The 27,888-nt window shown below is 38.0% G+C and overlaps 1 protein-coding gene across 4 annotated transcripts; it reads right to left on the bottom strand.

Moving 5' to 3' along the window:
• Positions 1-5,861: 5,861 nt before the first annotated feature.
• Positions 5,862-25,667, bottom strand: MTFMT (mitochondrial methionyl-tRNA formyltransferase). 4 transcript variants are annotated; one of them, XM_082447577.1, is made up of 9 exons: positions 25,124-25,649; positions 23,046-23,255; positions 21,434-21,556; positions 19,644-19,746; positions 18,427-18,502; positions 14,825-14,916; positions 8,520-8,598; positions 7,580-7,662; positions 5,862-6,397 (listed from the first exon to the last, which is right to left on the bottom strand). In XM_082447577.1, exons 1-9 carry the CDS (start codon positions 25,342-25,344, stop codon positions 6,212-6,214), a joined length of 1,173 nt encoding a protein of 390 aa, XP_082303703.1. In that variant the 5' UTR covers positions 25,345-25,649; the 3' UTR covers positions 5,862-6,211. The 4 variants fall into 4 exon arrangements, with proteins under 4 accessions (XP_082303703.1, XP_082303705.1, XP_082303704.1 ...); XM_082447579.1 differs by lacking the exon at positions 23,046-23,255 and having other exon boundaries at positions 25,124-25,663; XM_082447580.1 differs by lacking the exon at positions 7,580-7,662 and having other exon boundaries at positions 6,206-6,397; positions 25,124-25,667.
• Between the last annotated feature and the right edge of the window lie 2,221 nt (positions 25,668-27,888).

Genomic DNA, 27,888 nt, shown 5'->3' on the forward strand with positions numbered 1-27,888 from the left:
CCAGCTGTCCTGTAATTGCACAACTGCAGGAAGCAAACTTTTAACCCAGGGCAGGCCACGGTGCAGGCAGACCTGGTGGATAGGCTGGGAGGGTTTGCAGCTGTCATGGTTGGGGTCTGCTAGATGGTTCCCACAGCACCAGTCCCTGGGTGAGAATCTCACTTTACAAACTGGAATGTTCACAAAATACTCTGTGAACACCGAGCAAAGTAAACAGGTGGCCAGCTGGTTCTCAAAATTGCCCAAACCCAAGCTCTTTTCCTCAAATTTATCTTTTTGACAGGATAATATTTGTTTTAAAACACATGTGCAAAATAATCCTAGATATCTCTCTTATGCACATACGAGAGGTGCAATCTCTAAAATAACTAGTTATTATCATATTATCAATTATCAATATTATCATATTATCATATTATCATATTATTATCATATTATCATATTATCATTATCAATATTATCATAACTACCAAACAGAGTAGTGGTTACCTCTGAGGGGAAACTGGGAATAAAAGGGGTGTTGAAGGAGAAGCTGGCTTTAGATTTAGTATTTGAATTTATATAAGCATGCATCCATATGTTATGGTGTGACAAAAAATTACTTAAAAGCAACTATATTCATGCTTTAAATGCTGCTGTAAACCTGCTCTAAATCCTTCAATAGCTCCCCATTGCCTTCAAGCTAAAGTCCAAAGTGTATGGGCTACAGCAGGTCTGACTCTCTCAAAGGGCCCATTACACCCTATGAGGTCTCAAACCTCTAGGCATTTGTGTATGCTCTTCCCTCCACTCAGAGTGTCCCCCCTCCACCAGAGTGAATTTCCCCTATTGTGCTCCCAGGAACCATGTGTGAAAAAGTAAAAGAGGAGCAGAACACTTAGTTTTTCATACTAATACCAATTCTTGGAATACCATCCTTTTAAGCTTTCCAGGGTACAATCGACTGCAGTGTTATATATCAAATTATGCTAAGAACCAAGATTGAAAATGAATGCTGTTTCCTCATTGCCAGACCCAGTCTGTGACATACACATACTATACTGGATTATAGGGATCAGACACAGAGTGGGGATTCTAAAACTGCCCAAGAAAGATACCGACATGACTATTCTATAGTTTGCTACCTAAAGGTCCTACCAAACAAGTTATATACAGTTATTTATAATTAATAATTTATTATCATTCAGGAGTTAAGAAACCTGAGTTCTATCCTTGGGCAAGACATTTCCTCTCTCTAGGTGTGGTTTTCTTTTCTGTAAAATGAGTCCAAAGTTAGATAAATGATCTCTAAGTTCTTTCCAATTCTAAGATTTTAGATTCTATGTACTTATGAGAGCTATATTACAGAATCTTTACAACAGCCTTTCCTCAAAGCTGCTCTTCTCTGATAATTCCCCCACCGTCACTCCCTTCCAATCAAACTTAAAAAAAAAGTAGCCTGGCCAGTGAGTCGCAACTAAGGAGCCCGTCTGCCACAACTAAGACACAGTGCAACCAAATAAATGAACAAATAAAATAAATATTAAAAAAAAAAAAGTATCCTGCACACAAAAATGCCTGCTTATGGAAACGGTATTTTGACTTCTTCAATAAGTTAATGTCTGACCATTATTAACTTGGTAAAATAAAAGTTCCTAAGCAAAGGTACCACATCTTTTGTATCATCTGCCCACCTAGCATCTCATTAATGTTTCTTCCATAAATAACAATGCGATAACCTTCCGGAAAAAGAGCTGCAATTAAAAAATCCTGGGAAACAAGAGCTGCACTATTATACTACAAAATAAAGCAGCTTCTATCTGTAGGGTTCTAGAAAACTTTATGAATTCTTAGGTAATAAAGACAGTGATTAAATAGTAACTAAAATGGGAAAATCTTTTTGAAATTGTCTAGCCTAGTGCATGCATATGATGGGCACTCAATTAACATGTGCTCCTACTTCTACATTTCTGAGCACAAAAGCCTAATACATTAAATTCCTTGATCAAGGATAAAAACATTTGCAATAGAGGTAGGGTACCAAAGTGGTTAGGCCCACAGACTGGTGTCAGACTACTGGAGTGTGAATTCTAGCTCTACCACTGATTAGCTATCTAACAGTCTGGAAAAATGAGGATCAATAACATTACCTGCCTCATAGGGTTACTGTAAATATAAAATGAGATAGTTCAGGTCGAGTCCTTAGCAACGAGACTAGCAATCAATAAATGTTGGCTAATAATAATGGTATTGAGAACCTTCTGTGTTCCAGGCACTGTGCTAGGTACATTACATATACTATTTTTATTCCTCATGAGAGTCCTTGCAAAGGAGGTACAATTTTCATTTCATAGATAAGGAAATAGATTCAGAGAGGGTGTGTAATCAGCCTCGGCTTAAGGTCAGTGGCAGGGCTCATGCCATGTTTGTTGAATCTAAGACTCTACCTCTCAAGATCATAACTCTTTACCTTGCAATTGTTTGATAAATATAAAGAAAAATGGTGAAAATAGGTTGTACTTCCTTTAACACAAAGTTTAAAAGCAATAAACATTCTTTCAGTAGGCTTTTTCAAGAGCTCAATTTTATGCTCAGGAACATTTCTTTTGTCCCTCAAATCGAACCAAGAATAAAATCCTTTTTAAACAAAATCTACAGTAGTCTTCGGGTTCTAATATTGTCACTAGCTAGCTGTTGGTGGACCCCTGTTTCATCATCTCCAAACTGAAATTTTGAGTACTAAATCATTGAGCCTTTCCTGATCTAAAATTCTTTTCCTCCTGTTAGTCTAAAGGCATCTCAGCAAGTTGCTGCTGCCATCCAGAGGAGAAAATATTGTTGCAGGCCCAAAGAAGGCATTATAGCAGTGTTAGACTGTGGTGACAAAAGTAGCTACCATTTATTGTCTACTGTTTGCCACGTGCTTCCCTGGGCATATTCTATATGTATTTCTATTCTGCAAGATAGAATGTTTTTACATTCTACCCTTGTTTTTAAACTGACAAATCAGAATTAAAAAAAGTTTTTTTTGGTTGCCCCACACACGGCATGTGGGATCTTAGTTCCCCAACCAGGGATTGAACCCGTGCCCCCTGCAGTGGAAGCACGGAGTCCTAACCACTGGACCACCAGGAAATTCCCAGAATTTAAAATTTTTAAAATTTGTCCTGGGTCACCCAACTAGCCATGAGTAACTGAACTGTTTTGAGTCTGATGTTTTTTCAGCAATGACAAGAATCAAAATAGAAGCATCTTGCACAAGGAGGCAATGTGTTTGCAAATCCATCCTTTCAGCCAGAGTGCAGAAAAGGCTGTGTTCCACCCTTTCTGGGAGGACGCCGGATCTAAGGCCCAACATGTGGCCCCATGTGTACCTCTTGCTAGTTAAAGCTGTTACTGCTCTAACATACAAATTATTTGTTGAGTGTGATCAAATGCAGATTCCCATATCCAGACATTCTGATTCAAGCGCTGGAGTAGGGCCCAGGAATCTACATTTTAAACAAGTACTCCAGGTGATTCTGGTTCAGATGAGAAACTGCTCAGTCATACTGGGTTGTGGTCTCTACAGGGGGCCTGAAAGAGTGGGTCACCTCATTTCCTGAGGCCTATCTGGGATGTGCACCATTTAATTTTTCAAAAAATGGGTTGTTAACATAGAGATGGCATTCTAAACCTGGTGTTTGTCCTCCAGTCCCATGATGGGCTTGAGGCTCCCTGGATGGGAAACTGCCCTCTACGAGATGGGCCTTGCACTAGTGCCTCAAGATTTCATATGTATAAACGGTATTTCATGTTGTCCTAAGTGTACCAACCACGTCAATCATGATGACCAGCTTCCCTTTCCAGCTCACACAGCCTCACCCACAGCCCCCTACTTGGCATTAGGCTGAATGGTTTATGCAGGTGGCATCACTGGACTGGGGTAGGCCTTGACTCACTGTCTGGCCAAGGGCTAAGGGTGGTCTGGCACAAAAGATTCTGCCCAGCAAGGGCAATGGTAATAGGCTAAACAATCAGATAGGCTCCACCCAGAATGCAGGGAGGCAGACCTGAGACCATTTACCACCATGTAGTAAGAGATGAGAACTTATAGCAGAAATCTGTGCCCTCACTAAGGTTCCCCACTCCCCGTGGCAATGTCTGAGTGGGTACCTCCTGCGATTCCCTGCAGAAATCTCCAGTAAGCTCCCAGGGGACACTGACTCTCGTTCTCTCTGAATTCCATAACATGAGCTTAGTGCCTGGAGAGGGGAGTAAGTGCTCAATACACATTAACTGAAAAACAACAACAAAAAGGCACTTTCACACAGTCATTGATTCTCAAAACTACTTTGGGAGTGCTGTTTTTTATCTTCAGCCCCATTTCACATATGAGGAAACTAAAGTTCAGTGATGTTTAGTAACTTGTTAGAAATCAAAGAGCTAATCAGTGGTGAAGCCAAAACTCTCCATAAGAATATAATAACCAACTGATAACTCAAGTTCTTACTTCCACACCAAAATCTTTTAAACCACTTCCCCCACCCCCATTACCTGCTGCCATAGTTCGTATCTTCACGTTTCTAACCTCCCAACAGATCTTCCTGCCCCCGGTTTTACCTCCAATCTACCTTCCACCCCACCACCAGAGTTAACTTACCAAAATGCAAATCTGTAGTCGTGTCACTTCCTTGATTGTCTATTGCACTACAAGACAAAGGTCCAAATTCTCATGGTCTTCAAGCCCTCCATGATCTGGTCTTCCATACTCATCTCCATCGTTCTACTCCATTTCTATCAATTCTTCCAGTTTCTTTAAAACACAGCTCTTTTTTCCTGTGTTTAACATGCCATTTGTTTCTCTTCCATGATCCACCGTTAGCGTTCTCCAAGCCATCTATATATACACTTACGTAAGTGTATAACTAGCTCATACGCGGAAGAGAGTGCATAGCAAATTTATGGTTTAAAGAATGATAATAAAAGGCAATCATGCTCCCAGTTTAAGAACCACGTTACCAACCCCCTACAGGATAGTGTTCTTTTATGCCTCTGTTCCTCTGCACATGCTAGAATGTTCTTCCAGGCCTTAGTCTGCATAATGAACTCATCATTTGGAACCTCAGATTCAGCTCTGCCTCCTCTGGGAAGCCTCCAATGACTCCCTTGAGGGTGACTTACTGCTTCCACTATACCTTCATTATGGCATTTATAACAGTATTATATTTGCTTATGCTTGCCTCCCCGGTAGATTGAACACACCAAATATTATTTAATCTCTGAATCTCCAGCAGTCAGCATAAAGCCTGGTTACACTGCAAGTGTTCAATAAATAGGATGTTTACACAACCTGGTTTTCCTGGGAGAGTCCTGTTTATGCCTGTTGTCCAGAAATAATTAATATAAGTGCTTCTTTTTACTCATGAACATGTCTTAATTTAGATGACCAATTACCTGATCACGCTATCAATAAATGTTGTTGAATGGATGAATTAATGATTGCAGAAAGATTTTAACTGATAGAATCTAGGCAGGAAAAGCTGATTATGTAAAGATATTAAAAAATTCAACAGCTGGCCACTGCACCTCCTTCCTCCTCCAGAAGTGCCTGACTCTCCTGGAGACGGAGAAGATGAGTTTGCACAGACCAGATGCTCAATAACCTTTACTGCACAAATACATTGAAGAATGTTACCGTATTCCTACTAAGAAAATCTAGATGTAAAATCTGAATTTATTGGACAGATCAATGTGACACAGATTATTACACATTATGAATGTTTATGACTTGGTGAGAACTAGATGGTAGCTAAATTTAAAGAGCTGACTTTACTCCTTGTTGAAAAACCAAAATGTAGATTAAATACTACTGAAATGGTAACATAGTCAATGGGGACACATGATTTTAAAAATTTAATAGATGCACTTTTTAAAAGAACCTCTCTTCAGTATATACACATAACAGTTAGTTGTACTTGCTCTTAGGGAAAGATACAATCTCCATGAATCTGATATTATAAATAAAAATTTAATTTAAAGTTTCTTTTGTTATTGAAATAGAAAAAGCTGTTTTTAACTACTGTTAAATGAAAAGTGAAAAGTGAGGTAATTCATCTTTTTGACAATAATCTTTCCTTCCAACAGTGTCATCTTCTTTGAAAGTCAAGGTAATTCCTCGTAAATAAGGCTTTTAACAAATTACAAGTATGTAGTAGGTACTTGTCCATCGTCTTCCTAACTACTTGGTGCACTATTGCACAGCAACAATTTTTTTTTTCTGCTTCTTCTTCAGTGGAAGTCTGAGAGTCTGAAATCTGCACTGGCTTGGTTGAGCCTGCGAATTTTTCTGGTACCAGGGGTGTAAATATCCATTGTAGAAATCAGTAGCTGTTAGTGTTTTCTTGAGCATCACTGATCGAACACCAATCCAGCCATCCTAAAGGGCAAAAGACAAATAGTGAATATGCAGTGCTGGCAAAACTGGTGGTAAATTTTAGTTTATAAAACTTTTATCATGAAAAAAAATAAACCAACAAATCTTTACTAAATGCCAGGCTACAAATAGCACTAAGTAACATATATGATTCTTTGACTCTAAAAGTTTATTACCGAGGAGTGATAACAAATGTGTAGACCTATTTAAATCTATTTAAACATAGACAGGGCAGAATAAAAAGGTACGTTGTATTTGTGTGGTGCTTGACAGTTTTCAGAGTATGTCCATGTGTCTTATTGTTACTGGTTGTCAAAATACAAGCACTCTAAAAAGTAGGCAGATCCAATATTATCCCCAGAGAAAACTGATTTTACAAGAGAAAACTGATGCCCAGAGAGTGTGAGTGATTTGTCCAAGGTGACATAACTGGTGGGACTCAAACTCACATGTTGAGACAGCCCACTTCTTCTATGAGAGCAAACTGTGGATTTGCAGTATAGATGTATACAGACCCAGACATATGCACCCAGTGCTATTCCAGAATAAGTTGAAGAGAGGTGAAGAGAGGTTGCTGTAGGCATTCTGTATCTACAGTCTTGTGTAGGTCAGATCAATCTATCACACATTTTAAATACTCTTTCTTGAGCATGGAACATCGCACATAAATACCACATGAAGGAAAATACTCAGGAAATGGAAGGAACATGGAACACTTCTCAGGATAATGCCATTGTCTTAAAAATGATAATGGTTTCAAAGTCATTTTAAATAGTTAAGAAATCTCCTCTCTAACCACATTAAACAGTCGAAGCAAGTAGGATACAGGCACTGTTGTAGTTCAGTGAGATACTTTGACATTACTATTTTTTTGTGAAAGTCCAATTAACAAGATGACTTGCTAATTAAATTGGATTACTGAGAATATACAAGTTTCTTTTGAGAAAGAACTAAAGTTACTGAATCTTCTTTCATTGTCTGAGTAATAATAACACCTTGGTAAAACTTCATCTCTTGAAAAAAATTATACTAGAGATTCTACTATTTCTTAAGAAAATTAAACTGTCCATTGGCTCAATCTGATGGACAGGCAGTTGAGTGAAGTCTCAGCTAAAAATGACAAATGACACCAACTGTAAACTCAGTAAAACAAGTGTGATAATGTGAAACTAAAGGAAAGTGTACCTTGCAACAGACCAGCAGTATTTGTGACTGTTTGTGGTATATTACTGATCCTGGAATAACAGCCTGTCCTGTTAATTTTGGATCTAAAGACAGGGGAGGGGAAAAGAGGGATATGAGAGAGAGAATAAATAATTATGCAACTTCACGATGCTTCTTAAAAATCAAAAAACATCCTGCAAGACAGTACTAATACCGGAGAGTACACATCTGCTGATGCCCTGACTTTGTAATCTAAAACTTATGATAGAGCTGTGGTGCTCTGTGTGTATCTTGAACCCAAAGGGAAGCTTTCCATATACACAGGAAGCTATGAGTCCTTTACCCAGTGTCCCAGAGATCAACCTAAAATGTTGAATCTAGAAGTTTTGACCATTTCGGGGAAATAACTAGCTACCAGTGGAGAGACATACAGAAGACTTAGGATCTAAGCTGGCCCTTCCATCCATGACTAAACAAGTCCCAATTCCCAGATTTCTGGGGAACTCTCTGCCTTTGTGGCTCACACTCCTTCAGTCCACCAGGATGGGAGGGCACTGATGGGCCTCTGAATGGACCAGGGTCATGAAATGCTATACCCTGGCCTAAGATTCTCACTGAGGTGCCCAGAGATTTTCATTATGATATTCACCAGAATGAAGTCAACCTAGGCACTCTGCATTCCCTGAAAACCTTAATATAGGAAATCACAGAGCTTAATATGGGATAGTAACACTGATCTGCCTACTTCTCAGGTTCTTATGATGATCAGAAGAGAAAATACACATGAATGGACACTGTAAAGAATAAGACTATAAATGAATGTAAAGTATTACCATTATTGAACTGAAACAAGCTAAAAGAATCCTTATTTTTAGTAAATGGGATCTATGGTAAAACAGACACGTTTTCAAATAGACTATACTGAAAACATTTTCCACGTCAGCTATTCAAAAATAAGTACCAGTGAGGACTGAACTATTAACTTCTACCAAATCCAGAAGTTTAATGGTACTATTCACCCAGAGTGTCTGCAACGGAATCTGCAAATAAAATGAAAGAAGAATGATAAATAAATACACTCAACCCTGAAACCCTTTTCAACTACTATTTTGTGTTAATCTGGTCTGACTTCTCTCCCTATTACAGAGGAATTGGGAACTCAGTCTCTAAACCTTACGGAACAGAACATAACATGACCCTCTACATCAGTCTCCAGGATTCATTAGATCTTAAAATTAAACACTATTTTAAAATCAATGTTTATATCTTTATTAATATTTCTAGTTAAAAATTGTGCTCATTTTAAAAAATGCCAAGCATTACGACAACTATGTTAAAAAAAATTAGAATGTGAAAGTATTCTGTACTCCCATCCCCAGAGGTAACCACTGTTAATAGTTCAATGTGTATATCCTTGTATTTTTCCTACAAATATAATTATCACAAAAATCTAGAACATACTGTTTGACAAGGAACTTTTTTTACTTAACCATAAACTGTGGACAAATTTTCATCAGTACACACTTATCTATTTCACTCTTTAATCTGCTGCACAGTATTCCATTTTATAAAATGTACCATAATTTATGCAAATGTCTTTATGATGGATATTTCATAACACATTACAAAATTACAAAAAATTTTAAATGTGATAACAAATAGTCTGGTAGATATATCTTTGAGGACTTTTATATTTCTGGAGAATAGTTGTTTTTTAAATGGACCACCTGGGTTAAAGAGTATCAACATTTTATTGTTAAACTGCCTTGATAAGAGAAAAAAAACGGCAGTCTATTGCTGTTTATTATTAGTGAGGCCGAGGAGCAGTCCATATCTACCTGCACATTTTATTTATTTCTTAGGCCTATTTATGCCCTTTGGCCATTAAAAACAAAACAAAACAAAAAACCTGAGTTATTCATCTATTTCTTATTAATTTGTGAAAGGCTTTTATATTTTTAGGAAATTAGCCCTTTAGTTCTCAGATATATTATGAATATTTTTCTAGTTTGTTGACTTTAAATATTGGGTAATTTTTTTCCATGCATAATTTTTTAATTTTATGGAGTAATATTTATCACTCTTTTCTCTCATGACTTCATTGGTTCATGTCATGCTTAAAAGGGCCTATCCACGTTTATCAAATATTATAAAATTATTCAACTGTTCTTTTTCCCAGTTCTTTGTGGTTTCATTTTTTGAAAACACTTAAATCCTTGATCCATCTAGATTTTATTTTGATTTGAAAAGGTGAGACTTGAGGGCTCCCCCTTTTAAAGGCTAACCAGCTATCCCAACACTATTTATTGAATAATCCATCTCACCCTTCCCCTCAGTGTGAAATGCTATCTTTATTACATTTTGATTTAAATTGGCTAACAGAAATTAACACACACCAGGAAATAAGTTCTCTCAATTTCTGAAGTAAATAAACGGATTTTCAGACTGCAGTTCAGTCCTCTATTTCATAGATGAGGAAAGTGAGGCCCAGAGAAATGCAGCTGTTTTCCCAAGTTTAGACACAGCTAGTTAGTGGCAGAGCCAAGGATCAGAATCTATGCTTTCTCATTCTCAGCTCAGTGCTCTTTTGATGACATCCTCTAAAGAGAACATTTAACTTTCAGAACAGTTAGGTTGTTTCAAAGATGTGAACAATTAAATCAGAGAATTAAGTAAATTTGAAGAAAAGTATTCACAACCTTATATATGTCATATTTTGGTAAAATATCCTCTTCTATAATTTGCTTATTTTTCTTTCATCTGCTTCTAATAAAAGTTATGAAATGACTTTCATGTGTGTAACATTTTTCTTCCAAAGAACTCAAAATACTTCTGAAACATGATTACTGTTTGAAAAATGTTTATATTTACTAAGAGGTATAAATATGATAGGTATAGAATCAGAATATACCCTTCTTGTTCTTGAGGAGGTAAAGCTCATCTTCACCTTATCATCAGAACACTGAAGAAAGGAAAGGGATGGTAAGAAAATAGTCATTTCTGTGTCCACCGTCATTACTGTCAAAATCATATGTTGGCGTGGATTTAAATTCACAGTTTATCTCCTTTGATCTTGACAGTTGTGGACCAGGTCATGAACCCCATTTTAGAGACAGAAAAGCAGAAGCTCAGAGAAGATGAGGATCTTGCTCTTGGTTAATACACGGCAGCTCTAGGAATCAAATTTCACCTTCTGGCTCCAAGATACGCACTCCTTCTGTTGTAGCACAAGAATTTCTCAGTGGAGAGGAAAGGTGAATTGCAGAAGATAAGAATTATTATGTAGTGTTTAACTTTTTGGGGAACTGTCAAACTGTTTTCTAAAGCAGCTGCCCCATTTTACATTTCTACCAACAATGAATGAGGGTTCCAAATTTCTCCATATCCCTGTCAACACTTGTTATTGTCTGTTTTTTAAAATCACAGTAATCCTAGTGAGTGTGAAGTGGTATCTCAGTATAGTTTTGATTTGCATTTCCCTAATGACTAATGAAATTATCTTTTCATATGCGTAGGGGCCATTTATATATTTTCTTAGGATAAACGTCTATGTAGATCCTTTGCTGATTTTCTAATCATGTTATTTATCTTTTTGCTATAAAAGTTCTTTATAATATTCTGGATACTAGACCCTCATCAGATATATGATTTGCAAATATCTTCTTTTATTATGTAGGTTGTCTTTTCATTTTCTTGATAGTGTTCTTTGAAGCCCAACGGTTTTAAATTTTGAAGTCCAATTTCTCTATTTTTAGTTCATTGCTTATGCTTCAGGCATTATATCTAAGAACCACTGCCTACTTCAAGTTCATGAAGATACGTCCCTATGTCTTCTTCCAAGAGTTTTCATAGTTTCAGCTCTTACATTTAGGTTTCTGATCCATTTAGAGTTCATTTTTATATGTGGTATGAGGTAGGGATCCAAATCTATTTCTTCTGATTGTGGATATCCAGTTGTCCAAGCACCATGTGGTAAAAAGATTATTCTTTCCCCATCAAATTGCTTTGGCACCCTTATCAAAAATCAAGTGACCATAAATGTATGGGTTTATTTCTGGACTCTGAATTCTATCCCATTGAGCTTTATGTCTTTGTCAGTATCACACTGCCTTGATTACTGTAGCATTGTAGTAAATTTTGAAATCAGGAACTATGAGTCCTGATTTCACAGGAACTTTGAAATTGGAACTTCGTTCCTCTTTTTCAAGATTTTCTCTCTATTCTGGGCCTCCTGGGATTCCATATGAATTTTAGGATAAGCCTGTCAATTTCTGCAAAGAAGTCAACTAGGATTTTTATAGGAATTATGTTGAGTCTGTAGATCAATTTGGGAAATAGTGCCATCTTAACAATATTAAGTTTTCTAATCCATAAACACAGAGGCCCTTCCATTTACTTAGGTCTTCTTTACTGTTTATTAGCCCTATTAGTTTTGGGGGGGTGGAATTATTTATAATTTTCTATATATAAGATTACACCACCTGCAAATATAGTTTTACATTGTTCTTTTTTTCTTGCCTAATTACCCCGGCTATAACCTCCAGTACAATGTTGAATAGAAGTGGTGAGAGTGGACATCTTTGTCTTGTTCCTGATCTTAGAGGGAACACTTTCAATCTTCCACCATCAAATATGATGTTAGATTTGGATTTTTTTGTAGATATTCATCAGGTTGAGGAAGTTCCTGTCTATTCTTAGTTTGTTGAACATTTTTATCATGAAAAGGTATTGGATTTTTCAAATGCTGTTTCTGCATCTACTGAGATAATTATGTGGCTTTTGTCCTTTATTCTATTAATATGGTATATTACGTGGATTGACTTTTGTATGTTGAACCAGCCTTATGTTCCTGGGCTACATCCCATTTGGTCAAAGTGTATAATACTTTTCTACATGTTGTTTGATTCACTTTGCTAATTCTGTTAAGGATTTTTGCCTCTATATTAATAAGGGCTATTGATTTGTAGTTTTCTTTTCTTGTAAAATCTGTATCTGGTTTAGCTTACTTGACTTTTGTACTAGCTGCTCCCTCTGCCTGGAATGCTCTTTTCCTGATCTTGGCATGACTTGCTCCTTATTGTCTTTCAGACCTCAGCTTAAATGTCAGTTCAAAGTGGCCTTCCCCATTTAGATATCCAGTCTAAAATAGCCACCAGTTAATCTATCACATTATCTTATTTTAATTTTCATCAAAGAGCTTATCACACCATCTGCTATTTTTCTTATTTATTTGCTTATTTGTTTCCATCTTCTCACATCACCTCTAATACCTAGAACAATGCCTGACATATAATAGGCAGTCAATAAATATTTTGTTTAATGAATGAATAAGAGCAGACATCATTTAATGAGTACCTATTCAGATACTGTACTAGATGCTTTATATACATTATATCATTCTAATTTTCAAATGAACTAACTAAAGCTCAGAGATTAAATAACCTTCTCAAGTCTACAAAGCTAGGAAGTAGCAGAGAGAAGATGGAACCCAGCTCTGTCTGGCTCTAAAGTCAATGTTCCTTGCCCTATGCCATTCTCTTATAGTGGGGAAGGTACAGGGTTTGACGTCAGGCAGATCTGGTTCAAAACCTGACTCTCACTAACTAGCAATGTGACCTTGAGCAACATTCAACAGCCATTCACTGAGTATCTTCTTTAAGCCTCAATTTCATCAACTTAAAATGGGATAATACCCACAACATGAGGCTGTAATCCTCACCGAAGAACCTGGCATGCTACAGATATTCAATGGCAGTTCTCCATTTTAACCTACAGAGGAGGTCCATTAAAAGCCCCACACTTGGTAGACTCAGAGTTCAAACAACGTAAGATGCTTTCAAAATGAAGGGAAAAAAACCCAATAAATTTGTCAAAGAACTGAGAATTTAATTCAGATATTTTAACAAGTTATTACAACTAGATTTTGTATGCCATATGTAGCAATCAAGGATTTAAGAATTCGGTTGTAAAAAATGGGCCAAAGGCAGAAAGACATACTAGTGAAAGCACTGGACTAGGAGTTAGAAGATTTAGGTTCATTATTCAGTGACTGGGCACCCGAAGTTAGTCACTTCATTTTCATTCTCCTCATCCATGAAACAGGATAATAAAATTTGGTTATGGGAGATGGCAAAATATCTATTTTGAAGTACTTTGTGAATTCTAAGGTCCCTATGAAAACTTGAAGTTTAAAGAATATTTAAAAAATGAATGTCATATATACAAAAGAACTGAAACAGGGACTCAAACAGATATGTGTACACCCATGTTCATGCAGCATTATTCACATTAGCTAAAAGGTAGAAACAACCCAAATGTCCATTGATAGACAAATGGATAAACAAAATGTGCTATATACATACAATGGAATATTATTCAGACTAAAAAAGGAATGACATTCTGATACATGGTACAACATGAATGAAACTTGAAAACATTATGCTAGGTGAGATAAGCCAGACACAAAAGGATAAATATTGTATGATTCCACTTATATGAGGTACCTATAAAAGGCAGATTCATAGAGACAGGAAGTAGAATAGTGATTACCAGGGACTGTGGGGCAGGGGGAATGAGGAGTTGTTATTTAATGGGTATAGAGTTTCAGTTTGAGATGATGAAAAAGTTCTGGAAATGGATACTGGTGATGGTTGCATAAGAATGTAAATGTACTTAATGCCACTGAACTATACACTTAAAAATGGTTTAAATGGTAAATTTTATGTTATATATATTTTACCCCAATAAAATAATAGTTTCTTTTTTTAACATCTTTATTGGAGTATAATTGCTTTACAGTGTTGTGTTAGTTTCTGCTGCATAACAAAGTGAATCAGCTATACATATACATATATCCCCATATCTCCTCCCTCTTGCGTCTCCCTCCCACCCTCCTTATCCCACCCCTCTAGGTGGTCGCAAAGCACAGAGCTGATCTCCCTGTGCCATGAAGCTGCTTCCCACTAGCTATCTATTTTACATTTGGTAGTGTATATATGTCAATGCTACTCTCTCACTTCGTCCCAGCTTACCCGACACCCTCCCCTTGTCCTCAAGTCCATTCTCTACATCTGTGTCTTTATTCCTGTCCTGCCCCTAGGTTCAAAAGAACCAAAAAATAGTTATTTTAAAAAAAATGAATTTCAGGATCTTGGTTTTGTTTATGAGATTTATTCCTAAATTAAAATATTTCAAAAGTAAATTACACACACACACACACAAACACACACACAATTAGGTAAAACTGCAATTTGACTTCCAACTTACTATATTTCCAATGGCACGATGAAGTCTGAATATTTGCTCTGAAGTTTGTTCCTCCCATTTTATACAGCTGGTAGCAGCAGAAATCTTAGGGGCTATAAGATAAAGCCAATAGCAAGAATGAATATCAGATCAATGACCATAAATTGGTAATTATTGATACTGAATGACAGCTACAAGAGAATTCATTATATCACTTTCTCAACTTTTGTATGTTTTAAATTTTCCATAATATAAAGTAAAAATATATACATACATACATAATAAATAAAAGTACTGGAAGAAAACATGGATAAATTTCTTTATAACCTAGGAATAGAAAAAGTCCTTCTATGACTCAAAATCCAGAAGCAATTAAAGAATGATAAATGTGACTACAAAAAATTAAACTTTTGTAAGACAAAGAGAAATACCATAAATCAAGCCAAAAAACAAATGACAAACAAGTCATTTGCAATTTATATCACTTTATATCTGTTTATATATATTCCATGAGAGATGTATCTATATAATAAATATAAATATTTATATATAATTACTATATATATGTGTTATGTATATTTATATTATATTTAGGAGTACTTTGTATCTATTATATAGATTTATTTATATCTATTACACAAAGTACTCCTAAAAACTGAGACAAAAAAGACCAAAAACCGAATAGAAAAATGGGCAAAAGATATAACAGACCCTTCTCAGAAAAAAAGAAATGCAAATAGTCCTTAAACATATAAAAAGCTCCTCAGCCTCACTCAAGGAGGAATGTAAATTAAAACTACTCCAAGACACAATTTTTTATCTATTAGATTAGGAGGTAATATATGCATAAAGTTATTCATAGTGGCATTATTTGAAATAGCAAAAGATTAGAAACAATCCAAATGTCCACCAATAGGGGATCTATTGATTAAATTATGTTTTACCCATTCAAGTGAGAACTATACTGCCATAAAAAAGAACAGGAAAATTTCTTCTTATTGATAGGAAATGATCACCAGTATACACTGTAAAGTGAAAAAAAGAAAGATGCAGAAGAGTGTATATTTTATGCCACCTTTTGTGGAAGAAAAAAGGAAAAATCAGTTTTAAAGTATGTGTTTTTGTTTATTTTCATAAAAGGAAACAACTGAAAGGCTAAATCAGAAACTACTAACTCTAGAGGGAGGGAAACAGGATTGGAAGAGATAGAAATGGGATAGAAGTAAGACTTCTCTGTATAACCTTTTCAAATAGTTTTAACTTTGAATCATGTAAGTATTTTATATATTCAAAAATAAGATTTAGTTGTAAAGAGGAAAATGCAACCCTGAAAATTAAAAACAATCTGAAACAAAGAAACTTAACTATATATCAAACTAGATAACAAAACCACATGGAAAAAATAATTATCTCCAGTTAAGTTTTGAACACAGTACTCTGACTATATACCCTTCATAGGATATATTTTAAGGAAAAAAAAAACAAAACTGCAGACAAAAAAAAAAAACTGCAGAAAAATTTTAACTCTTACTTAGTAGTTATACTTTCTGTAGTGATACTGGTGTTGTAATCTTGAAATTATTTTATGCACAGCAAATAAAAAACAGGTCAGCATTGATTTAAAAAGGATTTTCTGTGTAAGAGAAAATACCAGAAAAACCCTGTACTTTAAAATTTGAATCAGAAACAATATGAGCTCAAATATTTTTTTTTAAAGACTTTATTGAATTTGTTACAATACTGCTTCTGTTTTATGTTTTGTTTTTTTGGCCCCGAGGCATGTGGGATCTTAGCTCCCCAACCAGGGATTGAATCTGCACCCCCTGCATTGGAATGTGAAGTCTTAACCACTGGACCGCCAGGGAAGTCCCTGAACTCAAATATTTTTAAAAAATATAATGCCTACCCTTCTCCACTAACATTTCATTTTGGAACACATCATTGTATTAGATGGTTTCTGAATACTACCCCCCAACTAAAATAAACAAGGGAGAGGTGGCTGATTCCAACATGGGACAGAGAATTTACAAGGTGAGCCTGGGACATCTTGTGATAGAAACAAGGAAGTGCTCAAAAACTAGCTGGGGGTGGAGGGATGTCAAAAGGATTCAGGAGCCAATTTTAAGAGGCTACCACTGGCCAAATTTGGGACAACTTGAGCAGCACAATGCATTATGAATGTAATTAACTATAAAACATGGTAAGTAAAAATCCACAAGTCAAATGACTAAAAAAACTCACTTGCCACCAAAATTGAAGGTGATCATGGCACCAACTCCCTATTTTAAAAATTGATAATTAGAGAAGGAATTAAGCATTTATCCTGCCATTTTAGGATGAATTAAAATTCACCCGCAATTAATGAGGAAAAGCTCTTCTTTACAGAACAATGCCAACTATTAAATATAAAAGGAACTGGAAAATCACCATTTTGATTTTCACTGAAATAATTCATTCAGGGAAGGAGCATCAATCCATGCTAAAATTGTTACATGAAAGGCTGGTAGGGAACCGGATATTTGCACGGTGCCAAAGTATTACCCCATGGATTACCTGCCATTTGCAAAGGGAGAAACACATCTTTACACTGGAAAGATCCGGTGGTCACCACCTCCATCAAGTGATCAAATTTAGCTTCACTAGCCTTGATGCAACCTGGTATTATGGCTTACTGATATGACTCCCTAAGACTGTAGGGGATGGAGGCGGGGGCTTCTCTGAGTAGATCCTTTAAACAGTTTTAACTTTTGAGTCATGTAAATGTCTTACATAGTCAAGAAATAAAATTACATCATAAATAAAAATAAAAAGCAACCCTTAAGGTTAAAAAACAAACTGAAACAAATATCACTGGAACACAATATCATCTATGAAATACTCTTTCCACAAACTTTAAGCCCGAATCTCATGAAGCCTTTAGAACTTCCGATTTACAGGAACTTTAAGGGCTAGAAAAACACATTAAACAACACTGGAAGGAAAGAGACAATTGGCCTGGTCTCTTCATAAAGTTAATGACATGGAGGGAAAAAAACAGTGGAGGAATTACTATAATGAGACTAAAGAGACATACGACTAATTATAATTGGATCCTAGTTTGAAAAAATATACAGCTATAAAATATGTTTTTAGAGTGTTAGGAAAATTTAAATATGGACTGGCTATTCAATGCTATTAGGGAACTGTTCATTTTTCCTAGGAGATGCATGTTGAAATATTTAGGGATGAAAGGTCATGATGCATACTTCCAAATGGTATAGCAAAAATTAAAATATATATGCTACATAAACACATAAACACATATATAAAGAAAATATGGCCAAACGTTAATAATTGTTGACTCTGGGTTAAACAGGTATTCACTGTCTTTCAACTTACCTTTGTGTTTGGTACTTTTCAATATAAAGAATAGAGAAAATTGTTCTAATCTTTCATAAAGCTAAATGTGAAGAGGGAGAGAGACCCCTTAACAATCATTCTCTGGAAAAGGACATGCAAGTGGATGCTCAATCTTTGGTCAAAATTAAGGGAAACTTGCAAGTGAGGAAGCCACAGTGTTCAGATGCCATCACAACAAACAAAACCTTAGGAAAGACGTAAGAGCCTCTGCCGTCTGCACTTACCGTGTGTCACCCCCTCGGCTGGCTGCTGCCTTCCATTGTTCAAACTTTCAGGCAAATTTTTCAAAACTGAAATAAGCTTAAAAAAAAGGAGAGTAATATATTCAAGATGAAAAGAATGAAAGCAGAAATACATTACAATTCAGTACCATGAAATTACAGCTTTAAGAGCAGTGTGGCAGGGTAAAGCAGTAAATTGGCTTAAGCTGTGAGGATACATCTACTTGGTGGAGTTTCAGTAGAGATGTTGCTCTCTGTAGAGTACAGGTCATTGATTTCCTTCCAGAGAACGCTGAGCCTCGACTGGCTGTCAGAACAGCCTGTGCTCGGCCATCCACACTCTCACTCTCACTCTGAAGGAAGGCAGTGGGGACTTCGTACTCTGGAGTCACATAGTTCTGGATTCAAATCCCAGTTCTACCACCTGCTAGCTGTGTCACTGTGGAAAAGTTATTTTACTTGTCTGTGGCCTTCAATGTCATAATCTATAAAACAGCTGAAAGCAATAGCTACCTCAAAGGTTTCTTGTGAAGGTAAAAAAAAAAAATAAGTCTATGAAAGTATCTAAAACAGTCTTGGCACACAAGCCAGTGCTCAATAAACGACAGACGCTATAATAACAGCATTTCCGAGGTGAGTGCCTAGAATGGGAAGCATCAGCTATACGGCGGGGGGTGGGGTGGAGGGGGGGTTCCTCTACAGAAAATTTAGTTCAGATGAAAATCATTAATTGGGTCATTAAGCCTTTATTCACACCCTATTGTATGCAGACTCAAAAAAAAGTCTCAGAGTTCATTTACAGCTAGGGGGTCAGCAGAATTCCAATGCGTATAGATGCAAATGACTGGAACACAGGCACATAAGTGGGAGGAAAACAGGGACTTACTTAGGAAATGCTGTTGGTTCAGTTCGACAAGGGTGAATGGTACGTCTGTGAGACTAAGGAGAGTGAAAATGGGAAGAACAGTCTAAAAGCCTCACCATGAAATGTAATAGACCATATAAAATCACATATTTCATTCAAAAGCCTTGATTAAGTACATACTCTGTGTAAATTCTCAAAGACTAACATAAGATCACAAAAGCCATGCTAAATTTTAGGAAGCCAGGGATAGAAACCACTTTTTAAAAAGAAGCTTAAAATCATACATCATAAAAGTGTTCTTTTCATCATAACCACTTAGGAAACAAGCACGGAGATATTGGAAAACTAACTGTACCATGCTGGCACCCAGTCTCGACAGCACTGCTTCCAAATCCTTTGTGGTGCTCTTGGGTGGTACAGGAACCGTTTCCTGTTTGAGAATTGGGCCTACATCAAACCTACCAAAAAATCAAAAGCAAATAATAACATGATTACTGACTATTTCTTAAGATCAATATGTTTGTCTACATGAATGTTTATATACCACAAGGACAGTTCTTTTTGTTTGTTCGGGTGGGTTTTGTTTTGTTTTGTTTTGTTTTTTTTAGGCCACACAGTGCGGCTTGTGGGATCTTAGTTCCCTGACCAGGGATCGAACCCGGGCCCGCTGCAGTGGAAGTGCAGAGTCCTAACCACTGGAAGGCCGGGAAATTCCCCCACAAGATAGTTTAACCGTGGCCATGAATGTGACTGTTAGCCATTGGCAAGGGAGAAATATCAGTTTGAAAGAAGGGAGAGCAACATTAGTATGTTACTAATATCGCTTTAGTCTATCAACTCGATAGTTTAAGCGCGTTAACTTTTCACCATTCTCTGCATTTTCATCTGCTTTATTCTTAAGTACCATTTTCTGGTCATTTATGGAGTCAATACTTGAGCTTAACAAAATTAAATTCTAATACAGTCATTTTACTAAACTATTAAAATTTTAAAAATTAAAATCCATAATATTAAAAAAAAAGAAAGAAGGGAGAGCAAAATCTGGCCTATATTTAGATTTTAGGTTTATTTTTTCACAAAGGAAAAAAGTTGCATATCAGGGATTTAATTGCAACTACAAATAATTCTATCATTAGTAGTAAATAGTACGAAAAAAATCTCTAATTATATAATGAAAGTACAGAGCAAAGAATACATTTTCCAAGGAAGGACAACTAGGAATTTACAATCATTCCTTCCTGTATTTCTTTTCTCAAAGGACAAGAGTTTTGCCTGAATTATAATCAATAGTGATTATAAGTAGGTGCAAGTGTATTTGCATTCCCACAAGTGTTATATTCAATATTTTATATCAAGCTCTGCAAATATTGGCCATCAGCTTTTATTAGAAATATTTTGTTTTAAATACTTAACTTTGTGGTCTGTTAACTCTATTTTTAACCTGTGAGCTTTAATAAAATGCTTATTATGAAAAGTTACAAACATTCCAAAAACAGAATGAATAATCTAAGGAATCCCCATATACACATCTCCCAGATGTGAGAATTACCAAAGTTTCGCCACTCTTGTTTCATCTGCCCCTCCCCTCTTTTTTTTTTTTGAAGTAAGTTAAAGCAAATCCCAGATGTTGACTTGGTCTTGTGAACTTGTGAATTTTTCTTTTCTATGGGGATGTTAGGTGATAATAGGCAGAGGCATAATATACTCCTAAAACAATTTAAAATAATTGTTTCTTAGATTGTAGGTATAATTTAAAAAAATTAAACATTTAAGACAATTATATAACACATTGGTATACAACGTATTCTTACTTCAGGTTCCAAAAAATTTTTGACCATAGAAACCAAAGCCAGCAGAACAGAGATTCATAACTAATATACAAAAATCCATCTCTCATTTACACAACGTCGTTTATAGAAATCCAGTTGTTAATAATTTATTTCAATTAACAAGTTTAAAGAGACCCTGTGTAAATGCCAAATCACATGTGGTTTATGTTAGAAACCAGGAAGAAACAGAAGGATAAAGCACCCAGGAGTTAAGAGAAATGAGTGATTAGTACCCACTCATCCACCTCCACTTCCCCCCAGGCAGACTGATATCAACATTCAAAATCACAAAAAGTCTCAAGAAAATATGCTCTACCTTTTAGGTCTAATTTGCATAATCGTTACTCCAGCGACTGTGTCTCCGTGCAGGACCGTATGGATTACAGGGGCTGGACCACGCCACCTCGGGAGGCAACTGGGATGGACATTCAAGACGCCACTGAGTTAGAAAAGGCAGAAATTAGTACGCAAGTGGGCTTTTTACCATTTAGTTTACTGCTACTTAAATTAATATGCTACTTTTCATCATTAAACTTGCCCAGAAATTTTGAAAAACAGTTAAATCTAGTCTCATACCAACTTAAGCAGGAGTCAGAGCTAAGTTCAAGTTTCTTACCATAAGAGACCAATGAAACTCAATTAAAAAAAGAGCAGGAACAACTATTCATTGTTCCGAAGATGTTCCAGCTTCGCAATTCAAGACATAGCTCGCGATGTCTGGGAGTTTTTAAATAAAAACAAAAAATGTGTTTTTTTACTATATGAGAAGAACCACTCAAATCCAATCGTGCATCTCATGGATGATGTGAATTATACGTATAGTTTAGTTACATAATTATCCTCACTTCACTTAGTTTGTATATAGAGTTCCTAAAACAAGCTTCTTAAATCCCCATCTAATGATTTATTCACCTTTGCTGTTTATCCCTATACACCTTTCACCCATTAATGAGCAATTTTAATAATTTACTAATCTGTCATTAGTTTAATGTCTCCATCAGCATGAGTATGCACTTGAGAGTGTGTATGTGTATATATATATTCTAAATTCCACTGTTCAGCCCAGTCTCATTCATCCAACAAATATTTACTGAGCACAATCCATGTTCTGGCACTAAGTGCTGGGGATATAAGCAACAGTGAACCACATAGAAAAAAAAAAAAAATTCTGCCCTCTTAGGCCAGTATAACGACTTGACTTTTATTCTGAGCGAGATGGAAAACCACCAGAGAATTTTGAGCAGAGTGACATGATCTGACTTATGTTTTAAAAGGATCACTTTGGTGTTGGGTGGTAAAAGACTGAGAGGGCCAAAGACAGAAGTGGAGACCCCTTAGGAGGCTACTGCAGTATGACAGCCAAGAGTGGTGGCAGCGGAAGTGATGAGAATCGGTCATTCTAGAGAGATTTCAAAGGCAGAGCCAATAGGATTTCCTGATGGATTGGATACGTGGTGTGAGATAAGGAATTAAGAATAATGCCAAGGCTTTGGGTCCGAGCAACTTAAAGGCTGGAGCTACCATGTACTGAGATGAAGATTTTGGGAAGGAGCAGGTTTTGGGGTGAAATTTCAGGAATGTTGTTTTGGACATCTTACATGTAAGGTGCCTATCAGACATCCAAGCAGAGCTGCGGAGGAGGCAGTGGGTATCAGGGGCCTGGAGTTCAGGGAGAGATCTGAACTGGAGGGACAAATCTGGGAGTTGTCAGCATACACGTGGAATTTAAATAAGGGTGGGTGAGAGCCCATAGATAGTGATAAAGAGCATCACACATTTTAACAATTCATGCCACTAATAAAATCTTTTATTTTAAGAGAAAATACTAAAGAAAGCAGAATTAAGTTCAAGTTATTGCACTTTAGATACCAGGTCCATATATAAAGACCGTGGTCTCTACACTGTATTCCCTTACAAATAAAACTTACTAGGGAAATTTAAGAATAAGAGCCTCACTCAAAAGTCGGCCAAATGAAGCTACCACTCCAACATCATATTCTCCAGATCCCACATCTGGCCACTCATACACTGGAAGCTGAGATTGGACAGCATATTGCTTCACCGGCAGTCTTTTTGGTGATGGGGAGGGCACTGTGACCACCTCCAAGTTTTCAATTAACTCTTCCCCTTTGTTTTCCCTAAGTTGGAAAGATTAGAAGAAAATGTGACAGTGTTAAGACAATGTCGGAAAGCTAAACTACTTCACATATTTCTAAGGCATTTTTATGATTAAATTCACAAAGCATTTAAAGGTAAATGATTAAAACTAGTGCAACTGAGAGACTAAAGTTTTATTTTTATTCAATTTTAATTGTTTTAAATTTAAAGAGCTACAAGTGGCTACTGGCTACTGTTTGGACTGTTATGGTTGTAGAAATTTCCTGTGCATGCAGAAACATATACAGTACAGACATTTTACACAACTGTAATATTATATATACTGTCCTGCATTTTGTTTTTTTCTCTTAACACTATGTATGCTATTATGTGAGTCTTTTTTAAAAATGGGTTAAATATACATTTGCTTGTATATGCATCAAACATTTCTAGAATAGGAAACTGAAAACAGTGGCTATCTTTGAAGAGAAGAACTGGGGACTGGGAGAAAGAGATGGAAGGAACTGACTTTTCATTTTATATCTTTTGAATCTTTTGAATTTTTTACTATAACCACATGTTATTCAAACAATAAATACTTAAAATATATATATATATACATACATAAATATACACACACACCATGGGCGTCATTCCATGACATTATATGTAGCACTACCTCATTTTTTTTACCTGCTGCAAAGTATTCCAGTGCCTGGGGCTCTTTATTTATTTATTTAGCAGGTACTGCATCACATGTTGAGGATTTATAAGAAAAGGAATAGACAGGAGGGCCCAAAAGAAAAAGTACAGAAGTACTGGAGCTGCCAAGTGAAGCATCAGCAGAAGTGTCAGGGTGCATGCAGTGAGAGATGCAGGAGGCCATACACGGAAAGTAGCATGTATAGAGTGTATTACGGAGGTGTGCAAAGGGAACATGTGTGAAGGAAGTGTTTCAGGGTGTGTTACAGAGGAGAGTGTGTGAAGAGGGGAATACAAGGGGATTCATGAATGAGTCAGCATCAGGGTCTGCTGGGAAGTATTTGTAGAGAAGACCTGATGGAGGGAGATGACAGAAATGAATGTGAGGGTGCATCAGGAAAAAACGGAGTGGAGAAATAAAAAATGGAGGCTGGGGAAAGGAGACAGAGCAGGATATATGGGTATAGCCACCACATACCATGGACTTTCAGGACAGGTTGGATCTCAATTATTTTTTTCCAGGAAACACAATTTGTTAAATTTTAGAAATACTAAATGTATACCTAAGAGTTCTGATTTATAAATTTATTCATAGGAAAACAATTCGGTTTTGGACTATGTCTTCATTTCAGTCTCAGAAAACTGGATCCGGTTGTATACAGGGAAGCGATGGGGAGCGAAGGCATGAGGCAAGCGTGTGCAGAAGGATGCCTGTGCCTGGGAAGAAGCCCAAAGGATTAGATGATACAAATCAGGTGAGTAAGAGGCAGTAGGAGGAAGTGGAAAGGGGAGGTCCTTTAAGTCAGAGCCCGTTTTAGTCCCAACCTGCTCAGCTGATAACCTTGGGCAATCTCTTAACCTCTCTGAGTTACGGTTTACATGCTAAACGGGCAGGGAGGTGGTGGGACTGGACGGAGGTGATGCAGGTAAAGCAACCAGCGCGGCCTTGGCACCGCAGGGCGCCCGGTGGCGCTCAGAGCGCGGAAAGAGTCGGGCGTGTAGACCGCACGGGACCAGGCAGGCGCCCAAGGGCTGACCGAGCGGGGGTGGTGCACCTTCCGGGCGCCCGGAGACGCCGAGATCTGGGCCCACACCCCTCCGGCGCAGCTGCTTTCCCCGACTAGGAGTCCAAACCCTCGAGGCCGACCGCAGTGGCTCCACAGCCGCGTCCTCGACACCCGGGCCTCCCAGTCCCTCGCCCCGGTACCTGGCGGCGTGCAGCGCCCGCAGCGTTTCGCGGGCGAACTGGTCAGTGCCGAAGAAGAGCACCCGCCAAGGCGGCTTCTCGCGGACTCGAGCGCCCCGGCCGTCCTCCCCGCCAGAAGACCCGCTCAGGCCGACCAGGGATCGCCACTGAGGGCTCTGCCTCCTGCCCGCGCAGCCGCCGCCTGGCAGGGGCCCCCAGCAGCACCGTACCAGAACCCTCATGGCCTGCCCGGCCGGCCCACCCTGCGCAGGCGCATTGCGGTGGGGTAGAGGGAGCTTGGCAGGAGGGGCGGGGCCGGGGAGGAAACCCGATGGGCGAGGTCTTTCAGCGACTGGGGCGGGGCTTGCCTGATTGCAAGCGCGGAAGATGAAGGAATTTGCCGGTTCAAGCGTCCCCGTGACTTTTGTTGCATTTGTTTGCACGATTTAGCCAATCTCCCCAAACAACTCTTTTGGGAACAAATCATATGTGTTTTCAGACGACGAAATCTCATTTATTTATTTATTTCTGTATCATTTTCTCAGCCATTATAACTAATATTTACTAGAAGCCATGCTTTGGCTAAGCATTTTATATATCCGTTAGTTTAGTTAATCCTCATATCAACTATACCAGGTAGATATTATTACAACCATTTTACTGAAAAGGATCTGAGGCTCCGTGAAATTAAGGTAATTACCTATGTGGGATCCTCACAACTAGCCCCATGTAGCTCCAAATTCTGTGATCCTAACCACTTGGCCTTCATAGCAATCCTATGTACTAGGGAAGTCAATGTCCCCATTTTGCCCCTGAGGAAACGGAGGCTTAATTCTTGCTCGTAGTCACTCTGGTGAATCAAAGGCCCGCTCTTGCCCGTACCCCGTGGGTTCCCTCCCACACCGAGGGATAACATAGAAGAGACTCTTAAGGAAAATGGGCAGGGGAAGCTGTCCTCAGAAGACCTCTAAAGACCTTTAGTGCTTAGATTCTGTATTCCTGAGGCCTATGCAGTGGCCTTCTCCTTGAGGATGGTCACACATCCTGGCTGTTGAGTGGAGACCAGATTCTCTTCTAGTCTTACTGCCCTCGCCACCTCTCTTCCTCTCTAAATGCTATCCATTCTTCAATGCCAAGGTCAGACATCCTTCCTGAAGACTTGAGCTCTTGCCTGCATGGACTGAATGTCTTTCTCTATGTGCCCTTTTAATGCTCTGTGGGGACCTCTGCTTCTCACACAATTTGGAATTACTGAGGGAAGTTGTCTAATGTATGCATAGACATTGACAAATTCACCTGTGTGTTGAACAGAAAAGAGAGAGACAAAGAGGAAGGGAGGGAGTGTATTTCCAGTGATTCTGTTCATCTGATCATATATGAGATGAGGAGCTAACTGAGATCCCAACCTTCTATTCTTACAATCAAGTTCTCTTCTAGTATCCTCTCTTAGGGTAAGTGAAATATGATTCTAATATTTTAAAAATGGTCTTTTCCCATACAACATGGTCTATAAATACAACCCAAATACTCATTTAGGTTTTCGCCTTAGACTCTGGCTGCTGTCTAAAGAGTGACTCTTCGTGTTTGTCTTTATGTAATTTCTCTCCTTGAGTTAGAGAGCCTGCATTATGCTACAATTTATTTTTGGCAGCCCAAATTCTCCATAGGTAGCCCCGCCCCACAGAGCTGCCTTGAGCCACTCACAGCGCCCTCTGCCGAGCACATAGAGACGGCTCAGTCTGAAGGGCCAATGCCAATCTGTTTTCTTTCCTCCATAGAGTTGGCTCCTACCACCGACATCTAATTTTCTAGTGGGTGGTCTTTTGATTTTTAGCAAACTTATTTTTAAAAAACTGAACATGATATTATTGTAACGGCTTAAGTTTTCCCAGGATGCTAAAATGGAAATCTTTCTGAAACTCTTGGTGGTAAATTGGGGTTGTATTGGGGGTGGGGGAGTCCATTTCCAAGCCCAGACAAATCCACGTCTGGAGCTACTATACAGCACACAGAGAAAATGAGGACGTTAGCTCCTAATGGCAAGGAGTTTTAGGTAATAAGTTAAGACGCCCAGAAAGCACATCCAAGAGGACTGGGCTATAACAGAACCCAGATAATGCTAATTTGGCTGGTGCTCCAGTTTCCAGAAATTTCTCTCCCCTGATGAATGGAATGTGTGTGCATTTGAATCAATGAAATTACTCCAGTTTCTGAGTCTGGGTGACAAGACAAGAGGTTGATGGAGAGGAAGAACTGCTTGGTGGTAACCATGATGACTTTCAGCTCTGCTTTGAAACTGAAGCGATGAGACAAGCAAGTGGAGATGTTTGGCAGAAATCTAGAACGTGGGACTGGTTTCCATGGCTAGGGCGGGTGAGAGAGCTGATCCTGGAGTGTGAGGAAGCAGGAAACATCCCCTCTCCCTATTCCCCATCATCCCACCCTAAACCTATGTGTGTATGATTTCTGAGGAGTCGGGAGACCTGCCACAGAGAGTGTGTGTGTGCGTGTGTGTGTGTGTGTGTGTGTGTGTGTGTGTGTGTATGTAATTAGCCCCTTGGTGTTGAGAGTCAAAAAGGGGAGCAGCCGGAGCCCTGGGAAAGATGGAGCAGGGGCATGAGAGAAAAATGGTCAGAAGGACTTCCCCCATGGTCCAGTGGTTAAGACTTACGCTTCCACTGCGGGGGGCAAGGGTTCAATCCCTGGTCGGGGAAGTGCCGCATGCCGCGCAGTGAGGCCAAAAAAGGGTGGGGGCGGGGGGAGGAAATTCTGGTTGGTATGTGGCT

The sequence above is a fragment of the Balaenoptera physalus genome, assembly GCF_965194825.1.
Source record: "Balaenoptera physalus genome assembly, chromosome: 2".
Lineage (NCBI taxonomy): Eukaryota > Metazoa > Chordata > Mammalia > Artiodactyla > Balaenopteridae > Balaenoptera > Balaenoptera physalus.